Raw genomic sequence first — 26,350 nt, forward strand, 5'->3', positions numbered from 1 at the left:
CTACTAGAGACAGGCAGGACTGTCACCCTGGGAGCCGTAAAGGTTGGGGCTCCCCAAAGAGAAAGCCTGAACCTCTGGGGAAATTTTCACAGTATCTACTGGACTGGGATCTCCCTTTTGCTCCCCTTCGCATGCCCCTGCTAATTTCTGTTACCTATCAAAACTTGACTCCCCACTCAGGACTTCCTTTAAACCTCAGTGCTCTGTCCCATCTTCTGTAGCTTCTTCTTCGTAAAGCTGAAGCTATGTCTTGCAGCCTCATTTTAGGCTGCAGAATCCACCTAAAGAAGGTGGGCCCAACCCTAGCCTAGAAGGTGCCCCCCGCCCTTGTCTCTCTCCCTGCTCATGACTTCCTTTCCGTTGGGTATTCATCCCTTCGAACGCTGTGAAGGAGACAGACAACTGAGTGCATTTGCTTTTGCAGGTTGTGCCCTGCACAAAACAGCTTGTGCGGAAAGGGCAAGTGGGAGCTAAAATTCACCCATGCTCTCCTGACCAAGCCATGCACATTATCACAAGGCTGTGTCAGCCCAAAGGAAGAGGCACATTTTTTTTCAAATTCATCCACAGAGTTGGGGGAGTGCCTTTTTTGTAACTCACACAAGGCACTGTATGTGCTAGCAGCTGCCTAGTGAGCAAATCGGAACTTTGCCCTCAAGAAGCTTTTTCCAGCCCAGAAATAACTCACTGCATCTCAGGGCAGTTTACACCTGGGCACATAAAAGAAGCATCAGGAGTGGAGAGAGAGGAGATGCTTCACAGAGGGAATGCTACCTGATCCCAAATATGATCATATTTCATCACATCTGAGGGTCTAGAAAGCTGAAAGATAAGACGACTTTGGGAATTCTGGATACAGTGTGAGGACTGGCAGGGAAGATATCCAGTGAAGACAGCCAAGGTTCTATGTGAATGAAGAGTATTGTGTCTCTGGGGCAGCAAGGGAGGCAAAACTCACAAGTTTGGACTGCCAGTCTTAGGATCTTGGGCTTTATCGGGAGGTTTGCAATAGGGAACCATAGGTGGATTTGATTTTTTTTTTTAAGATTTTATTTATCTATTTGACAGACAGAGCTCTCAAGTTGAGGGAGAAGCAGGCAGAGAGAGAGAGAGAGGAGGAAGCAGGCTCCCCGCTGAGCAGAGGGCCCGATGTGGGGCTTGATCCCGATCATGACCTGAGCTGAAGGCAGAGGCTATAACCCACTGAACCACCCAGGCACCCCCATAGGTGGATTTTAATCAAGGAAGAGTGAGGGACTGGTTTTAAAAGCTCACTTCAGCTATAGTATGATAGTTGGGTTAGAGAGGAAAGAACACTGGAAGCAGATGATCCATTAGGACACTGTTGCTTGAATACAGCTGAATGAGTATGCTGGCCTAGCGCTGGGGATAGGGCAGGAATGGGGAAGAGAGGATAGCCTTGAGAGCTATTTAGGATATCCATATAGATTCTAGAACTAGTGGGACTTGGCAGTGGATTGGATTAGAAGAGGGGGTAGGTAGAACAAAGAGCTGAAAATGGTGAAGTTTGTTTTTTCTCTGCCTCTCTCTTCCCTGAATCCATGACACCTCTCTTGCACATACCAGTAATTCTGATAAATACTCTTCCCATGTGGTGGTTGAGGGCACAGGTGCTCAGTGTAAGACACAGAAGTGTCTTGATGGACTCAAGTCTGACCCCAAAGCAGGAATTTTAGGCAAATCAAGCAGGAAAAAGGGGTAGGGCCTTGCCTTCCCTTCTACTCATGGGGGCCAAAGTACCAGGGTCTCATGTATGACTGCACTGCCTCCAAACTTTCCCACTCCATTGCCTGGAATAGGTTCTTCTCTGTGCTTTCTGACATCCTCTCCCTTGATTTCCCCACCAGGTCTGGGCCCTGAAGCAGACGTGGGCCTGGACTCTATCTGGGAAACTTTCAAGTGAATAGGTACTCAGCCAAGGGCAGGAGCTCACCTGAGGTCCCAGGACAAATTCTTGGCCTAGGATGCAATTCCCCTTATTCAAATGGGAACTGGGATTGCCTCACCCTACTTCCACATCCCTCTGCTGGCTGTGGCAAGAACGAGGCAGGGTAGGGTTGCTTAGGCAGTTCATGCAGACAGCTCTCTTTTTTCTCCAGTCATACAGAGTGTACCTAAATCCCAGATGTGCTCCCTAACCACTTCCCAGTGGGGACCAAAGAAGAACCACTCTCCCCAACTCTGTCCTCATCCTCTTGGGCTCCTCCTCTGGGACTTCCCCTGCATCTCCAAACTCCCAAACTGCCAAATTCCTCAACACCTAAGCCACAAACCTAAAGGTCAGCCAATACTCCCTTCTCTCCCTCAGTTCCAGTAGAACTTTAGTCCAGTTAATTCATTCTAAACATCTCTTGAATCTGTCCATTTCCTTCTGCCCCAGTCCAGGTCACCCTCACCCCTTACCTGTATCATTGATCTTCCCACCTCTAATTTTTCCCTTTCCGATCTTTTTTTCTGCACAGTGACAGCTGATGGGATCTTTCCCCATTTAATATCCTTCCCTGGATCCCTACTGCCTTGGAAATACAACAAAGCCAAAATTCCTTATTGTGGTTTTCACAATCCCTCCCACCATGGTCACTGGCTACCTTTTAGTTTCATACCCTTCCATTAAAAACAAACAAGCAAATACAACACTGCATGGTAGGATCATAATTCTCCCTTTTACTAATGTGCATACTGAGGCTCAGAGACCTTAGAGAAGTTGCCACTGATGGAGCCACAATTTAAATCCACATCCATATGACTCAGAAGCAATTTGCTCTACCCTGGCTACCTGAATCCTTGCTCCTTCAGACTTGCAGCTTCCTTTCTATCCCCCAGCCATCTGGAGTGCTAAGCCTCCAGCTTTATCTCTCCCATTATCTCCACATGGCTCATTGACCCCAGTTTGCAAAGTCCAGGTCAAACTTTGCCTCCCCTGTGAAGTTTTCCCTGTATCGACCTCTCCAGTTGGAGTCAGCCTCTCCTACAGCATTCTACCTTGCACTGCTCCTAAGGCCCTGGTCACTCTATGCCTCATTCCTTGTGTTCATGTCTTAAGAATGGAGTTGAGCAGCACAATGCAAAAACATGGACTTCAGCATCAGACAGACTTAGAGACAAATCCCAGCTCAACCACTTACCCATCCTGTGACTTGCACAAGTGATTTATCCTCCCTCAGCCTCAGACTTCCCATCTATTCTATGGGGACAATGGTATTACCTTGCAGAGCAGTTGGAAAGAATTTAGAGACAATGTATTATGGTGTCCCAGAAAGGGCCTGGTACATAGTGGGCTCTTATGAAATGATGGCATTATCTTCCCCTCCATAAGTCATCGAGGACAGGGTCTCAAGGGTCATTGTTGTCTTCCATGAAGGGCCCAGGTGGGGCTCTTCACAGAGTTCAGGAAATGCTGGCAGCATGCCCAAACGGTGATAAGCTTAGGTGCCAGACTCTGAGGCTTGGACTCTGCCAGGTCTATGAACAGGTATTATATCACCTAATGCCCACTGTCCATTCAAGAGTTGGGGAGGGTGGAGGGGGAACGGGGTGTCCCCCAGAGCACTGATGAGATCCATCTCTCCAGAAACCCAGCCAGGGAGGCAGCTGCCATGGAAACCACTGCTGTCACATGTGCTTGTCACTCTAGGTTCCAGAGAGAAATTCTCAGGATCTATTTAAGAACTAATAAAATAATGATGGTCTTGCTCACCCTCACTGCGCCCCACCCCAGGCTTCTAGCCCTTTTTCCTTCTTCCCTGCCATACTCCTCCCTGCCTTTCCTGTGTTCCTTCCTGACCCCTTATCCCTTCGTTTCCTTCCCATATCCACCAGTATTTCTCTCTTTCCTTGCCCCTTTCTGGGTGTGTCTCTTTCTCTCATAATTTCTGTCTTCTTATGTCTCTTCATCTCTCCTTGTTTCTCTGCTCTCCATGGCTCTGTCTCTTGGTCTCTCCTCCACAATCACAGGTGGCCATGCCCAGGGACGGTTCCCGTTCCTCCTGGTCCCTGGTCCCAGCCAATCCAGACCTGTCCAGCTCGCCCTGATCTGCTTGGATTGATCTGTCATCCCCTCTAGACTGCAGCCTGAGTCCTGTCGGTGTCTCGGCCCCCACCCACAACCTGGTACACTGCAGGGGCTCCACTGCCAGCGGGTGGGTGTGTCAGAGCGTATAAGAACCTGAGCCCTGGGTGGGAGGGGGATTGCGCTGGTTCAGGCCTGGCCTGTTTTCCTTTCCTTTCCTTTTTTTTTTTTTTTAAATAAGCCCTCCCCAGTCCCCCACCCCCAGATTTGATCCAAAGGAAATTGCTCAACTGTGACTGCCAGGGCGTTACCATGGTTACTGGGTAGCACTTGTGGCTATGGTAACAGGAAGCTGCCTGTTGTCTCGGCAACGAGCACATTGGTAGAGGATGGAATGGCCCTGATTGGTGCAGAAACAGTGCATTTCCTGAAGGGAGGGGGTCAGATCATCACCTTCTCAGGCCAGATGGGCATCAGTACCCCTTCCTCCATGAACAGGAAGGCCGCTGTTCTTTCCTCCCGGCACTCAGCTGTCTGCCCCCAACAATAATTCCTCACATCCTACGCTCCCAGCTTTTGGCAGTTTACAAAGACCTTTTGCGTCCCCATTATCTCATGTGATCCCCACAACACCCATGAGAGGAAGGTGAGATGGGGATTCAATCATGAATTCTCTCAGGGTGGTTGGGGGATGGGAATGTGTGGGAGTGTATGTTGAAATCACCTAGGAGCTTTTGAAAATTGTACAATCCCCCAACTTGAGAGTCTTGTATGGTTCCCAGGTGATTCTTATCCACCCTTATCAGGGAACCCCTGAATTAGAAGGTGAATCTGGTTGGTGGGGGAGGGGATAAAGGGAAGAGTCAAGTTGCTTCCCAGGTTTCTAGCTTGGATGACTGGAAGGATCAGGTCGGGGCAAAACGATAAGCTCTGGTGTGGGTGTGTTGAGTGGAAGATGCCAGCGGGACTGTCCAGCAAGTAGCTGGGTACATGGGTCTGAAGCTCAGGAGGGAGGTGTGGGCTGGGGATGCAGAGCTCTGAGTCAGCCCTGCGGGGATGGTAGCTGAAGCTGCGGGTGTGGGCGAGACTATCCAGGAAGAATGGGAACAACGGGATGAACAGGGCCAAGGATGGTACGCTGGAGAATGCCAGCATCCTCAAGGGAAGGGGGGCCCAGGGACGGAACTGAGGGGGTGAGTGTAGAAACTGTGGCGACACAGAAGCTGGGGAAGGTTTTCCCCCATTTAACACGCTGACTCTGAGAGAGGGTGGCTTACTCGAAGTCATACAACCATGAAAAGGCAGAGTTGGGGTAAGCAGCACTAAGTCTGATTCCCAGATTGTTTAATCTAAATGACATATAGAATTATATTCTATTTTAGTACAAAACACAAATCTTCAGTAGCAATTCCACCCTCCCACCCAACTCCTCACCCAAAGCCTGTAAGGAGGTCTAGGAGCCAGAGGGACAGGCCTCGCGTAGTCGTCCCAGCCCAGAGCCGAATCTCTTTAGCCGCCACGGTTCATCCTGGCTTGCCACCAAGCTTCCTATCACCCCACCATCCAGGTTTCCTACCTTCTGAATTTCCCAGTTTAAGGAAGAATCTTGGAGAAAATCTATAGACCACCATGAGAGTGGTGGAGTACAGAGTTCAAAGGGGCCAGGGCTTGGATCCTGATGCATCGAGGGGAGGAGAAGCCCGGTGCCAGGACCAGGCAGTCATGCTGACTGGGTGTGTTGGTCCAATGTCTTTCAGATGAATCGTCCGATCCAAGTGAAGCCGGCTGCCAGTGAGGGCCGAGGAGGTAACTTCTCTACGTGACAAACCTCAGGGTATCACCTATGTAGGGGACGGTGGGCCTATTCCTCGAGTCAGTCCTACCCATGGTTTATTACTAGAGCTCCCTTGGGTTGGTTGAAGGGAAGATGGGTCTCAGAATTGCTCAGCACCAGAAACAGCTTAGTCTTTCCAGCTCAGTCTGAGGAGAGATGGGGTCCCAGGGCTCCTAGACTCCAAAGAAGCAGGAAGAGACTGAGAAGATGCTGGAGATAAAGGAAGGGGGGCTCTTGTCACCTTGCCCTGGAGAGATTTCATTCCTGTTTTTTCAGATGTAACTTCCAGATTTGTTTGAAAAATCAGGCTGGAATTTTTTTTTTCATGTTCTTCTGATCAGAGAGGACCCAGTCCACTCTGGATTGGGACCACTCATTTCCTCACTGCAATTGCCTGGTTACTTTTGGTAAAAGATGGGTCTGGTAAGACAGACTTTGCAGGTCATATGAAGGAATTTGACTCTGTAATGAGGACCATGGCAAGTCTTTGAAGGTTTTTTTTTGTTTGTTTTTTTTTTTGTTTTTTGTTTTTTTTTTTTAGTAGTGCTGTTTCCTGGAACCAGTGCTCCTTAAAAACAGGAGGGGCAGAAAGCCTGTGCTTTTTTTTTTTTTTTTTTAAGATTTTATTTATTTATTTGTCAGAGAGAGAGAGGGAGAGAGAGCGAGCACAGGCAGACAGAATGGCAGGCAGAGGCAGAGGGAGAAGCAGGCTCCCTGACGAGCAAGGAGCCCCATGTGGGACTCGATCCCAGGGCGCTGGGATCATGACCTGAGCTGAAGGCAGCTGCTTAACCAACTGAGCCACCCAGGTGTCCCAAGCCTGTGCTTTTTGACAACTGGCTACATTCTAGCCAGTTTCCACACTGGAAAAGTGATGCTAGCTTTTGGTGTCAGTTCTGTGGTGTCTTTCCCACCCTTGGGTCTTATATCATTCCAGGATATCTGCCTATAGCCCTGATGTCTCCTGACTCTCTCCCTTGGATAAGACTCTCTCCCTGCCTTACCCAAAATCAGTCATGGCACTGTTAGGTGGAACGAGCTGCCCACACTCAGGGAGAGATCGGAACCCAACTGACAGGCCTTTATTAACGCCTACTAACTGTGCACATCTTCTCAGACTTCATGCTTACTGTCTGCACTTACAAGGGGCTCTGGTAGCTTCATGGGTCCATTGTGGAGTTAAATCCTCTATGAAATCCTCCTTTATCCTTTTAGATTATCTGACCTCTGGTCTCTGATTCTCAATTTGAGGCCAAGGTGTTACCACTTCTACTTTGCCTTGAAGAGATAGTGCCAAGTTTCCTCCTCCCCTTCACACATTCATTTCCCACTTCATTCTTTCCAGAAAGGTTTTTGAAAAGTTCCAGCTTCCCTATGGAACCTCTGGTTCACTTGTCCCGAGAATTTCTGCCTTTTGGGAAGCTCTGTTAGGCATCAAGGCCATTGTTGGCCGTTGTTGGACCTCTTCTAAGCCTTGTCCACAAACATTAACTACTCCATAGCTCAGAGGCTAGCTTAGAGCACCCGAATGAGCTAAGAAGCAGGCAAGTTGAGCCTGTAGTTTATTCAACCATCCAACCAACATCTTCTGAGTAACTTACTCCACATTAGGAATAGAGATGTGAGGATCTCTCTGTTAGCATCTGTGACCCGGCATCTGGTCTCATTGAGCTCTGGAGCTATGAGGGGATAGTAAATAAGAGGTTACTATTCAGTGTGATCAGTGCTTTTCAAGTCCTGGAGGGGCTGTGGGCACAATAACAAGGGGCATCTATCTTAGTCTGGAAGGTCAAGGTGGACTTCCTGAGGTAGTAATATTCAAGCTGAGATCTCAAGGATGAAAAAGTAGTAGTCAAATAGAGAAAGGAGGGGAGAGGGAGCAAGTGCTTAGGCAAAGGGAATAGCATGCACAGAGTTCAGAACATGATGCAACCTGGCTCTGGTTCACGAACTAAGTTCCCAGTGCTGGGGGCACTCTTGCTGTCTGGAGTCCAAAACATCTTGTTGGGGAGAGGGCAGCTCTACAAAGCATGCTTCCAATGAGGCTTCTGCTTGGCCTGGTCCATGTGTCCTTATCATCTGGACCCCACGCAGTGGTATCAGCCAGAGTTTTATTATTATCCTCCCCTTTTTGCACAGAGTTTTCAGGTGTCATGTCGTTGACAGATTCTGTACCCACTTATATACGCCTGTTCAGATTCAGAGCAGCTCAAGAGAGCAGGAAAAGCAAATCTAGCTGAAAAGAGGACTGCCTGGCTGTACAAGTCATAATTTTAGTAGTTACGTTTTGTACAGGTATTTCTTGACAAGTGATGGCTCTTAATGAGTATATACTCCAAAGGCATCCATGAATAATCCTTCTTGCAGGTTTAGATGACCAGATCTCTCAATTCTTCCCTGCTCCCACTCAGAGCCACCAAATGTTCCCTGCTACATCTTCAGGAGAGAGGAGGCATATGTAATAAGCCTTGCAAAAACAGTTGGGCCTTTACAATTTACCAGTATTTAACTACCAACTGATCTGTGTTGGATAATCTTGTTAGTAATCAAAATGTGTTCCTTTTCTTCAATGTTATATATTTCTTCTTAAGTGAATTCAGCTTCCTGCTGAATTTTAAAACAAACTAATGCTTTAGAAACTCAGCTTTTTAAAATGGTACTGAATTTTGCTTTTGAAATGTAACGTTTGACATCAGTGTGGGACAGCTTGCCCTATTCAAGTCTTATCTCTGTGATCCCATTCAATAAGCCTTCAGAGTTATGGTCACACCTGTCCTAATATATTTATCCCTATGAGCTTGCATGTGTTTTTTTAATTCCTGAAATTAAATCCCTTAGTTTACAATTGAATAACAATGATTTCTATATCTTTTAAGAATGCTGGTATCTACATTATATGTTTATAAAAAAATTAAAAAATTAAAAAAAAAGAATACTGGTATCAATGCAGATGTAATGTAAAGGGTATCAAGGCAAACAGTATAATCTTCCAAGATTCCACCATTTCCTTCCGGAAGGGATTATTAGATTTCCATCCCCCTCCCTCAATAAAACAGGGATTTCCAACTCAAATGCTACAGGAGCCAGGTAGATAACTTTAAATAGATGAGACTGTCATGATTTAATTAAAATTTACATTTTAATTATATTAAATGTTGGCAAATGATTCCACTTTTAAAAGTTGACCAGCACTGCCAGAACTTAACCAAACTTACCAGTTTTGCTTCTTTGGCCCAGAGACTTCCATTCTTCCCATCTGCATATAGGAGGAATCTATTGTGCACACATGAGCTTTTAATGAAAACAACTACTTTACATTATCTTTCTTGAATTTTGATGCCAATGCAGCAGAGTAGTATTCCTCTTATTTTAAATCAATAGACATGAAGTTTGTGGTTGAAATAACCTATGTTTTAAACACACTGTATGTGTATCACTTTTAGAAGTTACTGGTAACACCTGTACATTCGATACTTACAATGCAGTAATAGTAGCAACACAACAGAATCTGCCTGATAGAAGGTGCTGGGGTCCTCTTCTTCCATGGCCATCCTCTGCAGCCCTGATGATACTCTGAGTGTTAGATGTCCATCCAGGTCTTCATGAACTATGTTATAGCAGGCTTTTTTTTTTTTTTTAAAGATCTTATTTATTTGACAGAGAAGGAGACAGCAAGAGCAGGAACACAAGCAGGAGGAGTGGGAGAGGGAAAGCAGGCTTCCCACAGGGCGGGGAGCCTAATGTGGGGCTCGATGCGGGGCTCTATCCCAGAACCCTGAGATCATGACCTGAGCCAAAGGCATACGCTTAACTATCTGAGCCACCCAGGCACCCTATAGCAGCCTTTTCGTGATCTCAGCTTGTTCCCATAATTTCTGCAGCTAAGTTCCATGCTGTTTATGTACTTCATACTCCATGCCTATATTTTACATCCTGTGGCATTGAGCGATACTCTTAAAAGGAAAATGCACCTAACTGTCCAAACGACCTGATACCCTAATTAGAGTAAAGGCACCCATTTCTACATCAAAAATGAACATAGTGCCAGAAACTTTTCTCCTCAGCATCTGGATTTATTTGAATGTAAACATTAAAATGTCTGGATGAAAATTCAAGGGTCATGTATTTCAAAATGTCAAATCAAATTCTATGAGGTCAGGGACCCCCAAATCCTTCAGACATTGGTCATTAAGTCTGTTTTACCTCCTGTTCAGCATGGATGCTGCAGTTGATTTTTCCTAACTTTCATGATCCCTTCTACGGAAGCACAAAAAATAAGATTAATGGTAGGCACCAATCTAATAGGAAAAGTATTTTTAGTCCTAAGGCAAAATATTTAAAATCATTGAAACTCCTGTATGGGGGCGCCTGGGTGGCTCAGTCATTAAGCGTCTGCCTTTGGCTCATATCATGATCTCAGGGCCCTGGGATCGAGCCCCACATCAGGCTCCCTACTCAGCGGAAAGCCTGCTTCTCCTTCTCCCACTCCCCCTGCTTGTGTTCCCTCTCTCGCTGTCTCTCTCTCTGCCAAACAAATAAATAAAATCTTTAAAAAAGAAAAAAAAGAAACTCCTGTATATTTTTCCCTCTCTTTCAAATTTCATAACATAAAATCAATAAATTCATAAATCACAATAGTGACTGCTCTGCTCGTTCTATTCTCCAACCTAGGCAGTATTTTTTTTTTTTTTACCAAGGATTTTTTTTCCCCAGGATGCCTAAGGTACAGATATCAGCTAAGTAATCAACCCGTGCACTCTTTCCACTTTAGTTTTTTTAAACTTTAAAAACAGTCTCTGAAGTGAAGCATCTCTTTTTCAATCTTGAAGTTTGGCTTTACTGAAGAGACAAGTTATCTGTTACCACATCAGCCCTCCCATCACCATCCTATAATGAATGGTTTAGGTAATTTCTAACTGAATTTATATGGTTTTGTTTAAATATCAGCCCAGATTTTGAATAATAAATATATATAATTATTGAACTAGGTGAGTCATGTTTCTTATGTAATTTTATCCAGGATTCTACTTCATTCAGGATTTAACAACTAAACTTTGAGTTAAAGTTAAATTTTGAGCAAGAATTTTCAGAATTTCATTAACACTGGGACACATTCTCTGATCTTAATGAAGTATGGATCTTGGATACAACCGTTCTGCCAGTCAGTGGACACGCTTATTTGTCTTTGATCCTTATACTTACTTAATTCTATGAAGTACTCTTCCAGGGAAGACCTGACTGGATAAGTTTCACAGTACTGCTTAAGACTACTCAAGTTAAGGTTTCACTTCCTGAAATTAACGCTACCTCTGGGAGGTGCTTCCCATCAGCTTGACTCAGAGCAAATCACCCAGAGATTATTGTTAACACTTTTAGGTCATGGCAATGGCTAATCCTCACAAGCCCTTCGGGTCCAGGTATACAGCCTGCAAAAGGAAAATGAAATCTGGAGGCTGGGATTCTTTTCTCCTGGAGGAACTTGGAATCTAGGGCTTGGTCTACCTTTCTGCCTTAACTTCCTGGTTCTCCTGGATCAGAATGAAGGGACAATAGAGTCTCTGTTCTTCCTTGGTCTGTGTACTTAGTTTTCAGCCCTCCTTAAAGATCTCCTTCATTTTCAAAAATTATAGTAAAATAGGCATGACATAAACCTTATCACCTTTACCATTTTTAAGTGTACAGTCCAGTAGTGTTAAGTATATTCACACTGTTGTGCAAACCATCTCCAGAATTTCTTCCTCTTACAAGGCTCAAAATCTGTACCCATTAAATAACTGCCTTTTCCCCCTCCAGCCCCTGGTAACCATCATTCTACTTTCTGTTTCTATGAATTTGACTTCTCTAGATACCTCATATAAGTGAAATCATACAGTATTTGTCTTTTTGTCATTGGCTGGTTTCACTTAGCATGATGTCCTCAAGGTTCAGCCATGTTGTAGCTTGTGTCAGATTTTCCTTTTAAAGGCTGAATAATATCCCATGGTATGTATTTACCACATTTTGTTTATCCATTCATTGTTTGAAAGACATTTGGGTGGCATCCACCTTTTAAGTGTTGTGGATAATGCTACTGTTAACATAAGTTTACAAATATCTCTTTGAAAAAAAAGTATCTCTTTGAGACTCTGCTTTCAATTCTTTTGGTTATAATACCCAGAACTCGTATTGCTGGATCATATGATAATCCTATTTTTAATTTTGGAGGGAATTGTCATACTGTTTTCCACAGTGGCTTTACATTCCCACCAGCAGTGCACAAAGGTTTCAGTTTCCCCACAGTCTTTCCAATACTTGCTATTTTCTTCTTCCCCTCCTCTTCCATCTTCTCCTCCTTCTATACATTTTCTTCTCCTTCTTATTCTTTTTTTTCCTCCTTCTTCTTCTTCTTCCCCTCCTCCTCTTCCATCTTCCCCTCCTCCTCCTCTTCCTTCCTCTCCTCTTCCTTCTTTTTCTCCTTCTTCAACAGTCATCCTTATAGTGTAAGGTGATATTACATTGTGATTTTCATTTGTACTTCCTTAATGATTAGTAATATTGAGCATCTTTGCATATGTTTACTGGCCATTTGTATATCTTCTTTGGAGAAATGTTTATTTAAGCCCTTTGCTTACTTTTTAACAGGATGATTTGTTTTCTTGTTCGCGTTGTAGGAACTCTTCATTTTGGATATTACCAGATTTTATTTGGATATTATCAGATACATGATTTGCAAATATTTTCTCCCATTCTGTAGGTTGTCTTTTCACTGAGTCTGTCTTTTGATGCATGAAGTTTGAAATTTTGATGTAGTCTGGGGCGCCTGGGTGGCTCAGTGGGCTAAGCCTCGGCCTTTGGCTCCGGCCATGGTCTCAGGGTCCTGGGATCGAGCCCCGCATCGGGCTCTCTGCTCAGCAGGGAGTCTGCTTCCCTCTCTCTCTGCCTGCCTCTCTGCCTACTTGTGATCTCTTTCTCTGTCAAATAAATAAATAAAATCTTTAAAAATGTTTTTGATGAGGTTCAGTTTACTTTTGTTGGCTGTGCGTTTGGTGTCACATTTAAGAAGTCGTTGCCAAATGCAAGGTCATGAGGCTTTTTCCCTCTTTTCTTCTAAGAGTTTTATAGTTTTAGCACTCATGCTTAGGTCTTTGACTCATTTTGTTCATTTTTGTATATGATGCAACGTAAGGGTCCAACATCGTCATTTTGCACCCACTTTTCTCAACACCATTTTCTGAAAAGACTGAAATTTTTGTCAAAAATCATTTGACCATATGTGAGGGCTTATTTCTGGCCTCTCTCTTCTATTCCATTGTTCTGCATGTCTTTCTGCCACTGTCACACTGCTCGATTACTGTAGCTTTGTAGTAAGTTTTGAAATCTGAGAGTGAGATCTCCAACTTTCTTCTTTTACAAGATTGTCTTGACAATGGGTTCTTGAGATTTGATATGAATTTTAGGATGGATTTCTCTAGTTCTGCAAAAAATGCCATTGGGATTTTAATAGAAATTGCATTAAATCTGTAGATTTCTTTGGGCAGTAGTGATACCTAACAATATTGTCTTTCAATCCATGAACACAAGATGTCTTCCATCTATTTGTGTCTTTAATTTCCTTCAGCAATGTTTTTTTTTTAAGATTTTATTTATTTATTTGACACAGAGAGAGGTCACAAGTAGGCAGAGAGGCAGGCAGAGGGAGAGGAGGAAGCAGGCTCCCTGCTGAGCAGAGCCCGATGTGGGGCTGATCCCAGGACCCTGAGATCATGACCTGAGCTGAAGGCAGAGGCTTAACCCACTGAGCCACCCAGATGCCCCAGCAATGTTTTATAGTTTTCAGGATACCAATCTTTTTGCCTCCTTTTTAAAGTTTATTCCTAAATATTTTTTATGCTATTTTAAGTGGAACTGCTTTTTTAATTTCTTTTTCAGATTGTTCATTGCTAGTGTATGGAAACACAACCCATTTTATTTGTTGACTTTGTGTTCTACAATTTTGCTGGATTTATTTATTATTTCCAGCAGGGTTTTTTTTTGGGGGGGGGGGGAATTAAAGCTCTTCGTGATGTTTATCAGATCAGGCCAGAAGACTCCGTTTGCCCTGGATATTTCCTCATTGACTTTCCCAGGCTCTCTTGGCTCCTTATGCTGGAGTCATTACTAAGAACATCAGGGGAAAGATGCTTTGCTCCATATGCTGCCACCAGCGGGATGCCCTGGGTTGGTATTTGGACTGAAAAGTGGATGAGTATTTTTAGGATGTATTTGGTGATTGGTACCCCAATGCTGAAACTTCATTCCTACACAGTCCCTACAATCATGGCATCCCACCAACAGGAAGGTGAATGAGTATGAGAAGCCTAGAAGCTAAAACTTGGGACCCTCATGAATTCCTTTGAGCCGACTTGAGGTAGAGCCTCTTTTCTTGAACGGCATCTTGGCGCCTTTCCTGAGGAAGAGGGAATGGATGGACTCTGACTCTGATCTCTCAATCCCATCATTTGCTACATTAGAATCCCTGACCTATATGACCAGCTGCACAAGGCAGCTTTATGGAGCTGGGCCTCGGGGGCTCAAACAGCTTGGTTTGGGTTTAAAAAAGCATTTGGTAGAAGAGCAAGGCATACACATTAGTTGACAACAGGAAGAAGGCAGTTATACCATTCGTCTGTGTTTCTATCCAACTATGTCTCAATTCTACACTAATGCTATCTTCTAATTCCTTCCACTCCAGGAAGGCTGAGCCTCCTTATTTGATATTCCCAGTTTTCTGGGGACCCACCCAGGGGATGATTTTATTCAGAGATTTCTGATCCATTTCTTATAGAATCTTCTCTTTACCTCACTGGTAGAGTTTGAAGTAGAGGAAATTGAATTACCTGGGCTAAATCCCATCATTACCTCTCTCTGGGGGCATTGACCCTCAGAACCTTCATGGCTGTATATTTGGGGGCTAGTCTAGAAGGTCAAGCCTGTACTTCTCTTAGGTCTCCTGAGAAACTTATCCCACCATTTTGGGATCACCTGAAACTCCTGGTCATTGTGACCTTGATCATCCTGTTGCCAAACATTATCAAGCTCCCTGTAAAGTGGCAAAGAGAATACCAGCATTCAAGGGATACCTGTGAAACAGGCAGTATAGAGCCCAGCCTATAACGCAGCCTTATTTCAATTTTAAATTCTGTATAGCTCAGTAGTCCAGGACCATAGGGTCTGTGACTTTTCATGGAGATTAAAATTCTTGACTGGGCACTGGAAAAGAAGGATCAGAGAATTTCATGGTCTGTGGCATGAGCTTGAACTAACCACCATCAGCAGGAAAGAGCAACAAGAGGAAGGGCAGTTAAAGGATCAGACCACTGTCCACACAAACCTATTTCCTGCCTTGAGGGCTCCATCTCAGTCTTGATATTTCACTTCCTACCTAGGGCTACCTGGATGCTGGTGTCTGTGGCATGATTTCTTACCTAGGAGCCATCACCATCTTGCAGACCCTATCCAATGACACAGCTGCTCTATAAATCAGGGTATTAGTAAGCCCTCTTTAAGCCTTGGGACTCTGGAGGCCATAGAATCTTCTCTAGCCCCTCTTGGGCCTTTGAGAGACACATGGACATGCTTTAGAGTCACAGCTCAGAACAATGACACAGTCTTCTGACATTTGATTCCCTGACCAAATGGGGCCTGTCTTCCAATGTCAAGGCAAAGCCACTAGAGACTGATCAAGCAATTTTTTTCTTTATCTTTTTGGTTTCCTGAAGAGAGTGATCTCAGATCCCTCTGCATATACCATGTGGAACTCTATTCATTATCTTTTCAGTCAGTGGTTTTTAAAGGACTTTCCTTGCAACCCCCTCTAGGTGGTACTAGGAGAAGATGAAGCAAAAGGAACTTCAGCCCCAACCCCACACCCCACCTTTCTGGTTTCAGTCAGAGCAGTTCTATCTGTCTCTCATTTTTTAGCTTCATCCTAATATTTTTGTTAGAACAACAGATTCCACAGCTTTTTTAAAAGGTTCGGAAACCAGTGATCTGTTCCAAAAGCACTATTTTGTGGCTAACATTCCCAGAAGTGAAGGACACTCACCGACTGTACTCTCACCACATCAGACGGGCACTTCCTCTAAGATTCCAGCCACAAGTACATTACATATCCCTTCCCCCTTGAGATCACTGAGCAGTAATCCTCTGGAGAGGAGGCAGGGTTCTGTTGAAACATATTCTGCCCATCCCATTTAACCACAGCCTCCACCCTCCTCACAGACACAGCACTGACAGACACTTTAGGGTCCCTGGGCAGCCTAGGCTGAATCCCACACCATCCAGATAAAATATGGACACATACATAACCCTACTGGAAAGTCCACTGCTAACTCCAGGCAGCCTGTTCTTCCTTTTCTTTGCCACACTCAGTCTATGACCCTCACCAGCCTTGTTTTCCTTAGACTCAGGATCCAAGGATCCCCACTGGCCTAGCCAAAATTGTCAAGGAGTAAAGGAGTTTAGGATGGGTTTTCTTGGGCTTCAGGAACTGAAGGTGAAGCCTGAAACCAGATTCTCACCACTCCTCTCCCCACTTCCGTTGCCCGCATGAAGCCACATCCTATTTCAGAGATTTATGTTGGTGCAGAAAGGAGCAGGACTTTGACACCAGGCCCTGTGACCTGGACCCCTCTATCCTGGGTTCCTGAGAGTCTCCTGAGGCCTGACTTGCTAGATGTGTGGCTAAGCCCTGGTTTCCAGCCCCAGCTCTCCAACTTTCTCCAAGGAACACTCTCCCAGAGGAAGAGGGAACAAAGGGAGGGATCAGACTTGTTCTCAGGGGCCATCCAAGTCTACAGGCAGAACTTGTCCTTCCACAGTGTGAACACCTGGGGAAGGATCAGGGCAGAGCACAAGGGAAGGCAGAGAGGGGGCAGAAGGGCTCACCGAAGGCCCTGGAAGCTCAGTTGGGGAATGAAGCAGTGGAAGTGGGAGTTAAGGAAAGGGGTCAAGGGCTTAGCAATTGTAGGCGGGGGGGGGGGGGGGGGGGGGGTGCTAATGTTGGAAGCTCAGGAACCCAAGCTTCCTGCACTCTTTAGGACTTTGGGAGGAGCACCCAAGTTGAGTTTGGTGCTAGGCTTAGAGATTCATCATTCCCAGGGCTCAACATCTGGGAATGAGGCAGTACGATGAGACAACTGTTTTCTGTGCTGTTTTTTGTCCCAGAGCCTTCCTTGATTTGAGCAGGAAGGGGCATTGATGGTGCTGCCATCAGCCTGACCAGCAAGGGTGTGCTTTTTTTCTCCTAGTCCAATCTGAATACAAAGACGTTCTCTGAGGACACACCCTCCAATAGGGCTAAAATGGTCCAAAACTGCCTTTCCCAAACTTTCAGAACAGGAAGCTCAAAAATACAAAAGATGCATATAGGGCTGTACCAACCAAAGACATCACTGAATCACTTTCCACAAGAGCAGCAATCAGTCTTTCTTGTTCCTTCCCAAGACCCAGGTTTTCATGGTGGATCTGGGTTGAGTTCTTTTCCTCCAGATCTGTCTGTAGATCATCCTGCTCCTCAAAGAAACCCAACGTTATAGCCCCAGGGCCTTCTTACTCCCTATACCTCTTCCCAGAGCTGGACTGGGGTAAGCTATCTTAGGAAGGTAGTCCAAGAGGACTTAGGGTCTCCAGATCACTCCTGGATTTGTCCCCAGAGGACCGAAAGCTGTTTGTGGGGATGCTGGGGAAGCAGCAGGGTGAGGAGGACGTCAGACGCCTGTTCCAGCCCTTTGGCCATATCGAGGAGTGCACCGTCTTGCGAAGCCCTGATGGCACCAGTAAAGGTGACTTGAGCTGACCCTGGGATTTCCTGCCTCATTCTGGGCCGCATGACCCTTTGGCCCCTGTGGCCTGAGCCACCCAATCCTTCTATTCTGCCCCAGGCTGTGCCTTTGTGAAGTTCGGGAGTCAGGGGGAAGCTCAGGCAGCTATCCAGAGTCTGCATGGCAGCCGGACCATGGCGGTGAGGGCGGGCACCCGGGGCCCAGGGTGAGGCCAGTGGGGTGGGGACGGGCTTTTCCTCCCCACGTGCGATCAGTGCCCCAGCAAAGAGCCTAATGGGCGAAGCGCTTGGCCTAGGGCCAGGGCTGGGGTCTGGACTGGTCACGGCGGCCTCCCCTGCCCTACCCAGGGCGCCTCGTCCAGCCTCGTGGTCAAACTGGCGGACACGGACCGGGAGCGCGCGCTACGGCGGATGCAGCAGATGGCTGGCCAGCTGGGCGCCTTCCACCCCGCCCCGCTGCCGCTGGGGGCGTGCGGAGCCTACACCACCGCGGTAGGTGCCTGACACCAACCCCCTGCTTCCCGGGCTACAGAGGCCTGTGCGCGCCTGTGGGCCCGCCCCGGAGGAACCTGGGAGCCGGGGCACCGCCCACCGCTGGTCCTACACACCTGTCTTTCTTCCCTCCCAAAGATCCTGCAGCACCAGGCGGCCCTGCTGGCAGCGGCACAGGGCCCAGGCCTAGGCCCGGTGGCCGCAGTGGCGGCCCAGATGCAGCACGTGGCGGCTTTCAGCCTGGTGGCTGCGCCGCTGTTGCCCGCCGCAGGTACTGTGCTCAGGAGCTGGGCGGCGGCTGGGACCCCGCAAAGCAGGGCTGTGGCCTGACTCTCCGACCTCCTCTGCCTCCAGCAGCCAGCTCCCCGCCTGGCGGTGGCCCAGGCTCGCTTCCGGGTCTGCCAGCGCCCATCGGGGTCAATGGATTTGGCCCCCTGACTCCCCAGACCAACGGGCAGCCGGGCTCTGACAGTCTCTACAATAACGGGCTCTCCCCTTACCCAGGTGGGCCCTCCGCTCCGCCCAAATCTCCCCGAAATGGAGTGGGGAGCGGGGGGGGGAGGGGGGGAGGCGGCTACGGCCTTGGGAAGGGACTCCTCTTTCCCTGCTGCCTCTCACAACGTCGCTCCACCTCCCCACCCGCCTGCCTTCACCGTGGGCCCCGCGCCCCTCTCTCCCCAGCCCAGAGCCCTGGCGTGGCTGACCCCCTGCAGCAGGCCTACGCTGGGATGCACCACTACGCAGGTTTCACTTGGCGCTCCGCGGCCTGGGGGGTTTGAAGGGCCCCAGAAAGGAATAGGGAGATTTTTGGGGTGGGGGGTGGTTAGGCTCTCTTTGAGTCGACCCTCCCATCCCCCCACCCCTGGGCCCAGAATGACTTCTCTAAGGGGATTTACTTGGACTGGGCTGAATTGGTCCAAGGTGGCCAGGCAAATGGGGACATGCTTGGTTGGGGGATGGCTTCTGGGGGTCACTGCCCACTCCCACCTCTGTCTCCAGCAGCCTACCCATCTGCCTATGCCCCAGTGAGCACAGCTTTCCCCCAGCAGTCTTCAGCCCTGCCCCAGCAGCAAAGAGAAGGTGAGGGGCAGGGGGCTGGAGATCAGGGCCTGGTGGGGCTCTGCTCAGGGTCTCTCCCCTGAACCAGTCTGTTGCCCTTCCTGCAGGCCCAGAAGGTTGTAACCTCTTCATCTATCACCTGCCTCAGGAGTTTGGTGATGCAGAACTCATACAGACATTCCTACCCTTTGGAGCTGTCGTGTCTGCCAAAGTCTTTGTGGACCGAGCCACCAACCAGAGCAAATGCTTCGGTGAGCTGAGGCCCATCCACGGGCCTCTCCCACTCCTCTAACTTTGAGATTCACTGCAGACCCTAAGCTTGTCTGTCCATAAGTCAATGGCTCCCAGAGACTGAGCGTATGGCAGAAAGCAGGCTCACAGACCAGTGACTAGGCTAAGCCCAGCCCAAGAACAAGTCTATTTCAGGTTCACCCAGAAAAGTCAGGTGTCTGGAAGACGCTCAAGCAAGTCAGGCTTCAGAGTCTAGAAGGGCAGGAAGAGTAGGAATCTGAGGCGAGAGGTCCCCTCCAATCCCAGCTGCAGTGTAGAGGACCAGAATGGGTGCTGAAGAGGGAGAGAATACAACCGCTACCAGGGAAAAGACAGGGAGACACTCCACCAGTACACTCCTCACCCCCACACACACACTCAGAGTTGCCTCCTGGCCTTGCAAGAATTACACCTGTAGGAGACTCAGGCCGTTTGCCTATGTATGACTGTGTGTTTGTGTGTGGGTGTGTGGGTGCACGTGCAAACAATGAAGGTTGGAGGGGTATATGTTTGGAACTGGCCTGAGGGGACACGGGCAGAGGGGTCTGGTCAGAGAGAATGGAGGCCCTGCCAGGCCAAGCTTCCAGCTGACCTCTCTGCCCACGCCCCCTAGGGTTTGTTAGCTTTGACAATCCAACCAGTGCCCAGACAGCTATTCAGGCCATGAATGGCTTTCAAATTGGCATGAAGAGGCTCAAGGTCCAGCTAAAGAGGCCCAAGGATGCCAATCGGCCTTACTGATCTTCTCTCACTGACCAGCCACAGAAAGGTAAGTCCAGGGGTGGACCCTAGGCAGATGGGGCCCGAGTGATGGAGGCCCTGTCAGCTTTGATGTTCCTTTTGAGATGTCAGGAGCACCCGCCTCTGAAAAAGTCTGGGAGAGAAGAGCCAGAAGCTAAGGAGGGATCCTCAGTTGGAGACTTTGTGTTTCTCCTTTGGTCCAAGGATGGAGATAAATTCGACACCGTCCTGCCCCCACAATCTGGGAGAGACAGTTACGGCAAGATCTAACCAGTTAGTTCTCCTCCAGAGGTGGCCACAGTAGGGAGTAGAGAAGCTGTGTGTGGGGAAGGACAGGGGGGTGGGGAATGAGGCCAGAACAGTTGTGAAGGCTCATGAGTTGAGACTTTATCCTGAAGATGGTAGGGAACCATTTGGGGAGTTTAAGCAAAGAGGGGATAAGATGCAGGGGCTGGGCTATTGGCAGAGAACCTGGAGATGAGGATACAAGCAAATAAGCTAAAGAAGCAGGATCTGCAGGGCCTGGGGGTGATGGGGAGAGAGATGACAAGCTCCCTTAGGTTTCTGGCAGGGCCAGCTGCCTGCACCTTCTAGAGATTTGCCATCTCCAGAGGCCCACGTGGCCCGGCCTCATTGATGCTACCCCAGGGAGCCCTTTAGGGAGGCTGAGGGGCTGGGATCATCTTCCCAAGAGGCCCCAAAGTCACTTCAGTGGACCAGGCTGCTGCCTTGACCCTGCAGCTGCTCTGTTCCTCAGGAAGAGAGGTCGAGCCACTAACCTGCGATGTCATTGCTGGGGCAAGCTGCTCTTCTTGTCTTGCCTGCCAGAGTGAGTTTTGTCTTTTTTAAATTTTCTCTTTCCTCTGTCCTAATCAACAAATCCCCAACAACAGAAACTGAAGAGTGAGAAGAAAGGAAAGGAAAAGCACAGAAATGCTTGAGCAGCCCTTCCTGAAGGAGCAGCCACGGATGGAGGTGGATCGGACCCCAGGCCGGCGCCTGGGGCTCAGGCCACATTAAGGATCGTTTTCATCAAGTGGGTTGTCCCGTGCCTGTGGCTTAGAGCGCAGGCTGGCAAGGCAGCTGGGGCTGGCTGAGGACTGACTGTCTAGGGGAACGAGCAGAGGGCCTTGGGGGTGCCAAGGGCTTCTCTGCAAGGGAAGCCCAGATTTACTTCTTTCAAAATCATATCATTCCTTAGAGTTTAGGGACCAAAGGACTATTGCTTTTTTAAGAATATAAATATATCTATATAAATTAAAAGAAGGAAACAGAAAATAAAAACAAAAGGAAAAAAACCACAAGAGAAACAAAAAGACAGTATAGAGTCTCATACAAGTTGCCTTTAAATATCCCTAGGAGACAGGGTGAAGGAGATCCGTAAAAGCCCAGCCTAGGCAGAGGGAGGCTGTGGAAAGAGTGTTCTGTGTCTCATTCCCTCTTAAATTGTGCCCCTCCCCCTTTTTAAAATAATGAAGGACTTAACGTCTAGGGGTAGGCTCCCATGCAGGCAACAAAGAGAGTTATGGAAGCAGGGAACCCACAATCCCCAAACTCAGAGAATATCCCTGAAGCCAGGAGGAGCTCCGGCCTGCCCTGGCCTTTGCCATCCTGAGGGGCCCACTGGCCAGCAGGAGTGTCCTTGACAGCCTTTTCCGTGGAACCACTGCTTCCCCAGACAGGAAGAAAGAGGGAGTTTTAACCACCCCAGGATTTCCCTTCCCCATCTGGATAGACAGAGGCCCTGCCTCTGGCTGAGCCGAGACACCTCCTGTTTCCCCTCACCTTGAGCCAGCCCCAGTGTCCCCTTGCTCCAGGCCACCTTCTGTCTCCAAGTCTATGTTTGCCCACCTGTAAAGTAGATTCAGGATATACCTAGAGGGCTGTGACAACAGACTTGGAAGATTTGCTACTGTATATACTGCCATTGAGAAGGGGATCATTTTCAATATGTAGAAGCTTCAGAATTTAGAGGTCCCTCTTTACCCAGGACCTGGGAGGGAAGTAGATGTTTTGCCAAAATACTTCTTCATTCCTTTAAAAAGTACATCTTTCCTATGCAAGAGTGTCTCACATGTGCTTATCCAAGGTGCTTCTAGATGGTGAGCAGTGTTCAGCTTAGAAGTGGTGTGTGCTCTGTCTGTCTTTGTCTCTCTGTTGTATTCAGTGGGTGCCATATAAAACTGATCAATGGTGGTGCTTCCTGCCTGCTTCTGTGAGATGGGCAAAAGATTCAGCTTAGAACACCATGACTCACCTGGCCTTGGTCAGCCTGTCCTGGGCCTGTAGGGCCTTGCACATATTTTCCCCAGGAGGTTAATTTCTCCTCCACCTCACAGACATGGATCAAAGTAGTATGGGGCCCCAGCTGTGTGGTGGGCACTCTGATCCCCAGATGTCGCTGAGGCTGGAGGCCTCTGATCTGCTATCACATCAGATAGTAAAGGAAAGGATGTGGGGATGGGGTTGGAGGGTTCCTCCTTCATAACAGTTTCTAAGAAAACTTGTTCCCACCTGTTCCTCTGTCTTTGACTCGTTTTTGGAGGGAATGGGATGAAAATAGATATGGTAATGACATCACCAGGTAATGTGTAATGTATTTCCAAATTATTTGGAAATGTATTTCCAAATTATTTCCAATCCAGAGGGAAAACAGTGTTGAGGGCATCATTACACCAGCCACCGCACAATGCTGACGCCTAGACTGATCACCCTGGACACAGGAGGACGTGTGGAGTACCCACGCCTTCAAACAGATACTCACATGGCGGCAAAGAGGCCTTTCACTGCTAGGTGCTAAGCACTTTGCTAGGAGCTGGGGGCTCAGGCATGTTATACATGCCCAGAGTTAGTGGGAAAGACAGACCAGTTAGGTAGTTATAATCCAAGGCCTCACAGGGTCTACAATCACAAGGAGAAGAGTATCTAATTCAGACTCAAATAGAAAGGGAGGTGGGAGAAAGATTTCGTAAAGGAGTTTAAGGAGAAAAGGGTCTTCAAGGAGGCACTGGGACTTTGAACAAAGCTGTTTGGACAGCTGCACCATTTTGATAAGTTACCTTTATTACCAAGAAATAATAATGATTACCATGTATTCCGTGCCAATTATGTGGGAGAAAATGGGGATGAAGTCCTCTCCACCCGGATCCTTAACTCATTACCAAGTCATATCAAGACACTTGAACCAAAATGGCACTTCGCATTTTGCTTCATGGTTAGGGACTGACAGACTTTGTGTCAAGGCTGCAGAGGGTGGCAGGGTCTGGATCAGGGGCTGGCAAACTGTGGCCTGTGGGCAAATCTGGCCTGCAACTTGTTTTGTATGGCCTACAAACTAAGAACAGTTTCACGTTTTTTTAAAGGGATCTGAAAATAAAACCAAAAACAACAACAACAACAACAAAAAAACAATGAGTATGACACAGAGACCGTATCTGCCCCCACAAAACTAAAATATTTATCTAGTCCTGTAGACAAAAAGTTTGCTGACCCCTATAAGATCATGTAGGACGTGTACAATATCCAATGAGTTTGAACAATATAGTGTTTTTGTCTCCGTTGTATGTGCATGTATTAGTCTGAACTCTTTCAGTTGGAAGTATCAAAACCCCAACTCAGACATGTTTAATCCAGTAGGAAATTAATTGGCTTATACAACTGATAAACCAAAGGATGGGTCTGCTGTCATGCATGGCTGGATCTAGGGGTTCAGTTGATGATGTCTCCCATCTCTTGGCTCTGCATCCTTCTATATGTCAGACTCACTAGCTCTAGCTCTAAAGTCCTAGAGAGGACTTTGGCCACAATGGACACATGCCTATGTCTAGGGTGGAAGAGTAGGCCACCATAATTGACAACTTCTCCAGGACTGTGTGGAGGGGAGAAATGGGTCCCCAAACAAAGGGATGATGGGTAAATAAGCAATATGAATCTACTGTATCCCACCCCTTTATTGCTCAGTAGCTACCTATATTTTTCTTGACAAACATACATTTTCAAAAATGTGCCTGCCCAACAGTGAAATGATCCTAGGCCCAACAAAAATGTGAGACAAAACAGAATCATGTCCAATTGCTTTTGCTCAATTACTGCTCTCAGTCCAGGGTCCCTTTGTAATGTGCAATTCTTGATCAGGTCTGGAAGCAACTTATGATTTTATAATCTATTGCTAAAGGATTGATTTAGCTACCCCTGCATAACCAATATGAAATGGGAGGGGGAATAGGATAAGTTTTTTTTTTTAAGATTTTTTATTTATTTGACACAGAGAGAGAGAGATCACAAGTAGGCAGAGAGGCAGGTGGGGGTCCCAGGACCCTGAGACCATGACCTGAGCTAAAGGCAGAGGCTTAATCCACTGAGCCACCCAGGTGCCCCAAGTTTGTTTGTTTTTGTTTTTGTTTTTTTTTAAAGAAAGAAATCTTTCATTTGGAATAGGGGAGAAGAAAAAACAATGGTCACTAACCTATAGCATATAGTATATCGTCCTAGGCAGTGGAATGAGTTTCTTGGTTAACAAAATTGATTGCTTTTAGTCCTTTCCCCTGGGAAGTATCTCTTACTATCCATTGTCCTTCATGTAAATCCCTCAGAGGATGCTCCTTCTGGAATAGAAACATTCTTCTTCCCTTTGGGAATGGTTTCAGACCTGAAGATTGCCTTAGAGATTATGCATTCCCAGAGCCCTGTATGCCGGGGTAAGGATTCTCTGGTGATACAATTCCTTTCAAACCAATTGATTTTATTCCTGGGCCCTCTGTGAGCTAGTAACCATCATCAAGAATCAAGAATCCTTGTCTCTGAACCTGGATCGGGCCCTTGTAGTTTCTGTTTCTTAGCAATAGGTCACACTTTGCCTGTTCCCCTCCCCTTCAGCTTCATGGCTTCCACAATGGTCTGTCTATGGTGATAAGTCAATCTTAATCTGCTCAGTGTGTCCCCAAAGAAACATTATTCAGCACTTGGCTGGCTCATGCTCTAGTAGCTCTGACCAGATAGTCAAAATCCCTGAGTGGTACTGGCTCCTATGCCTCAGACCCAAGGAGATGCTTAGGATAGGAGTGAGGCAGCCGGACAAGCACTTATTTGGGCCAACCTACAGCTCGCTCCATTCCCGGCCCCCTGGCCATGGTCTATTATTACCCTGAGGCCACATCACTAAAGCAGTCATGAGGATTCTGTCTGTGGACACTGAATTTGTGGGCCCTCTGAGAACTGGTATCACTTCAGCCTTTGGCAGGGCCTCTCAAATGTCTTTCTCCCTGGGTGCAGCCTGGGTGTCTTAAATGTAGGAAGAAAAGCCCCAGTCTGAGATGGGATGAATGATCTATGACACTGGAAGCAGTTCTGGATCCGCTGTGTGCTCTGACCAGACCTGCAGTCTCGCCTCTGCCTCAGCGGAGCATGGAATGCCTTCCCAGTGAAGTGCTAAGGACACAGAGGTCACAGGATCTCTCTTGATAATTTCCAGCTTCAGTTGTGATCTTTGGGCCTCTACTGTTCTGACCACAACTGCCTGCATCACGACACAGCCAAATCCAGCAGGGACTCAGGCTGTTTTTGGCCTCTGGGCCTCCCCTCACAGCCCATACATGTATACAATGATGTCACACAACCTTATGTTTTTCAGAGAACCAATGAAGGGAGAAACTTCATAGGTTCAGGGAGTTCAGAGCCAACACAGTAGCTGCCCTTCCAAGCTGACCCATGTGGGGTCCACAAATGGGTGACCAAACCTGTGCCAAGCACAAACTCGGAAAGGGCCGAGAGCCACCCTTTCTCTCCCTAGCCCTGGTTCTAAACACTGCTCTCCGTGTTCACCACCCTCCGGCAGCCTGGACTGATCAGAGCCTTTGACTGCCTGGCCATCTGTAGAGGAGGTTTCAAACTTCCAGGCTCTGGCACCCTGCCTTCAAGATGCCTAAGAGCAGAGACCCAGAAGGCACAGCAGGCTGCAAGCCTGGGTCTGACTTTTCCCAAGGGAAGTAAGTATTAGGTGCCCAGGAGAAAACGCAGGGAAGCATGAAGACAGCCTGTGAAATGAGTCTCAGCTTCCCGTATGGAGTAGGTTAGAAATGGCCTGACTTCCCTCACCATCCCGCCCCTCTGCCCACAACCTTGGCTC

At 47.4% G+C, this 26,350-nt stretch overlaps 1 protein-coding gene across 3 annotated transcripts in view; it reads left to right on the forward strand.

The window, feature by feature from the left end:
- LOC111153173 (CUGBP Elav-like family member 6) overlaps nucleotides 1–23,561 on the forward strand; it is a 30,632-nt gene extending 7,071 nt beyond the window's left edge. The window contains exons 3-13 of one of the 3 annotated variants that reach the window (XM_022512001.1): nucleotides 5,788–5,836; nucleotides 17,537–17,665; nucleotides 17,765–17,844; nucleotides 18,013–18,156; nucleotides 18,295–18,427; nucleotides 18,511–18,660; nucleotides 18,838–18,900; nucleotides 19,156–19,236; nucleotides 19,323–19,466; nucleotides 20,099–20,254; nucleotides 21,120–23,561. In XM_022512001.1, coding sequence (XP_022367709.1) covers nucleotides 5,788–5,836; nucleotides 17,537–17,665; nucleotides 17,765–17,844; nucleotides 18,013–18,156; nucleotides 18,295–18,427; nucleotides 18,511–18,660; nucleotides 18,838–18,900; nucleotides 19,156–19,236; nucleotides 19,323–19,466; nucleotides 20,099–20,226 — 1,101 coding nt within the window. In that variant the 3' untranslated portion in view covers nucleotides 20,227–20,254; nucleotides 21,120–23,561. Of the gene's footprint in view, nucleotides 1–5,787; nucleotides 5,837–17,536; nucleotides 17,666–17,764; nucleotides 17,845–18,012; nucleotides 18,157–18,294; nucleotides 18,428–18,510; nucleotides 18,661–18,837; nucleotides 18,901–19,155; nucleotides 19,237–19,322; nucleotides 19,467–20,098; nucleotides 20,255–21,119 lie in introns of those variants that run through there. The other 2 variants (XM_022512003.1, XM_022512002.1) reach the window with 2 other exon arrangements.
- Nucleotides 23,562–26,350: the final 2,789 nt, after the last annotated feature.

The sequence above is a fragment of the Enhydra lutris genome, unplaced genomic scaffold, assembly GCF_002288905.1.
Source record: "Enhydra lutris kenyoni isolate GAN:26980312 unplaced genomic scaffold, ASM228890v2 scaffoldscaffold31, whole genome shotgun sequence".
Taxonomy (NCBI): Eukaryota; Metazoa; Chordata; class Mammalia; order Carnivora; family Mustelidae; genus Enhydra; species Enhydra lutris.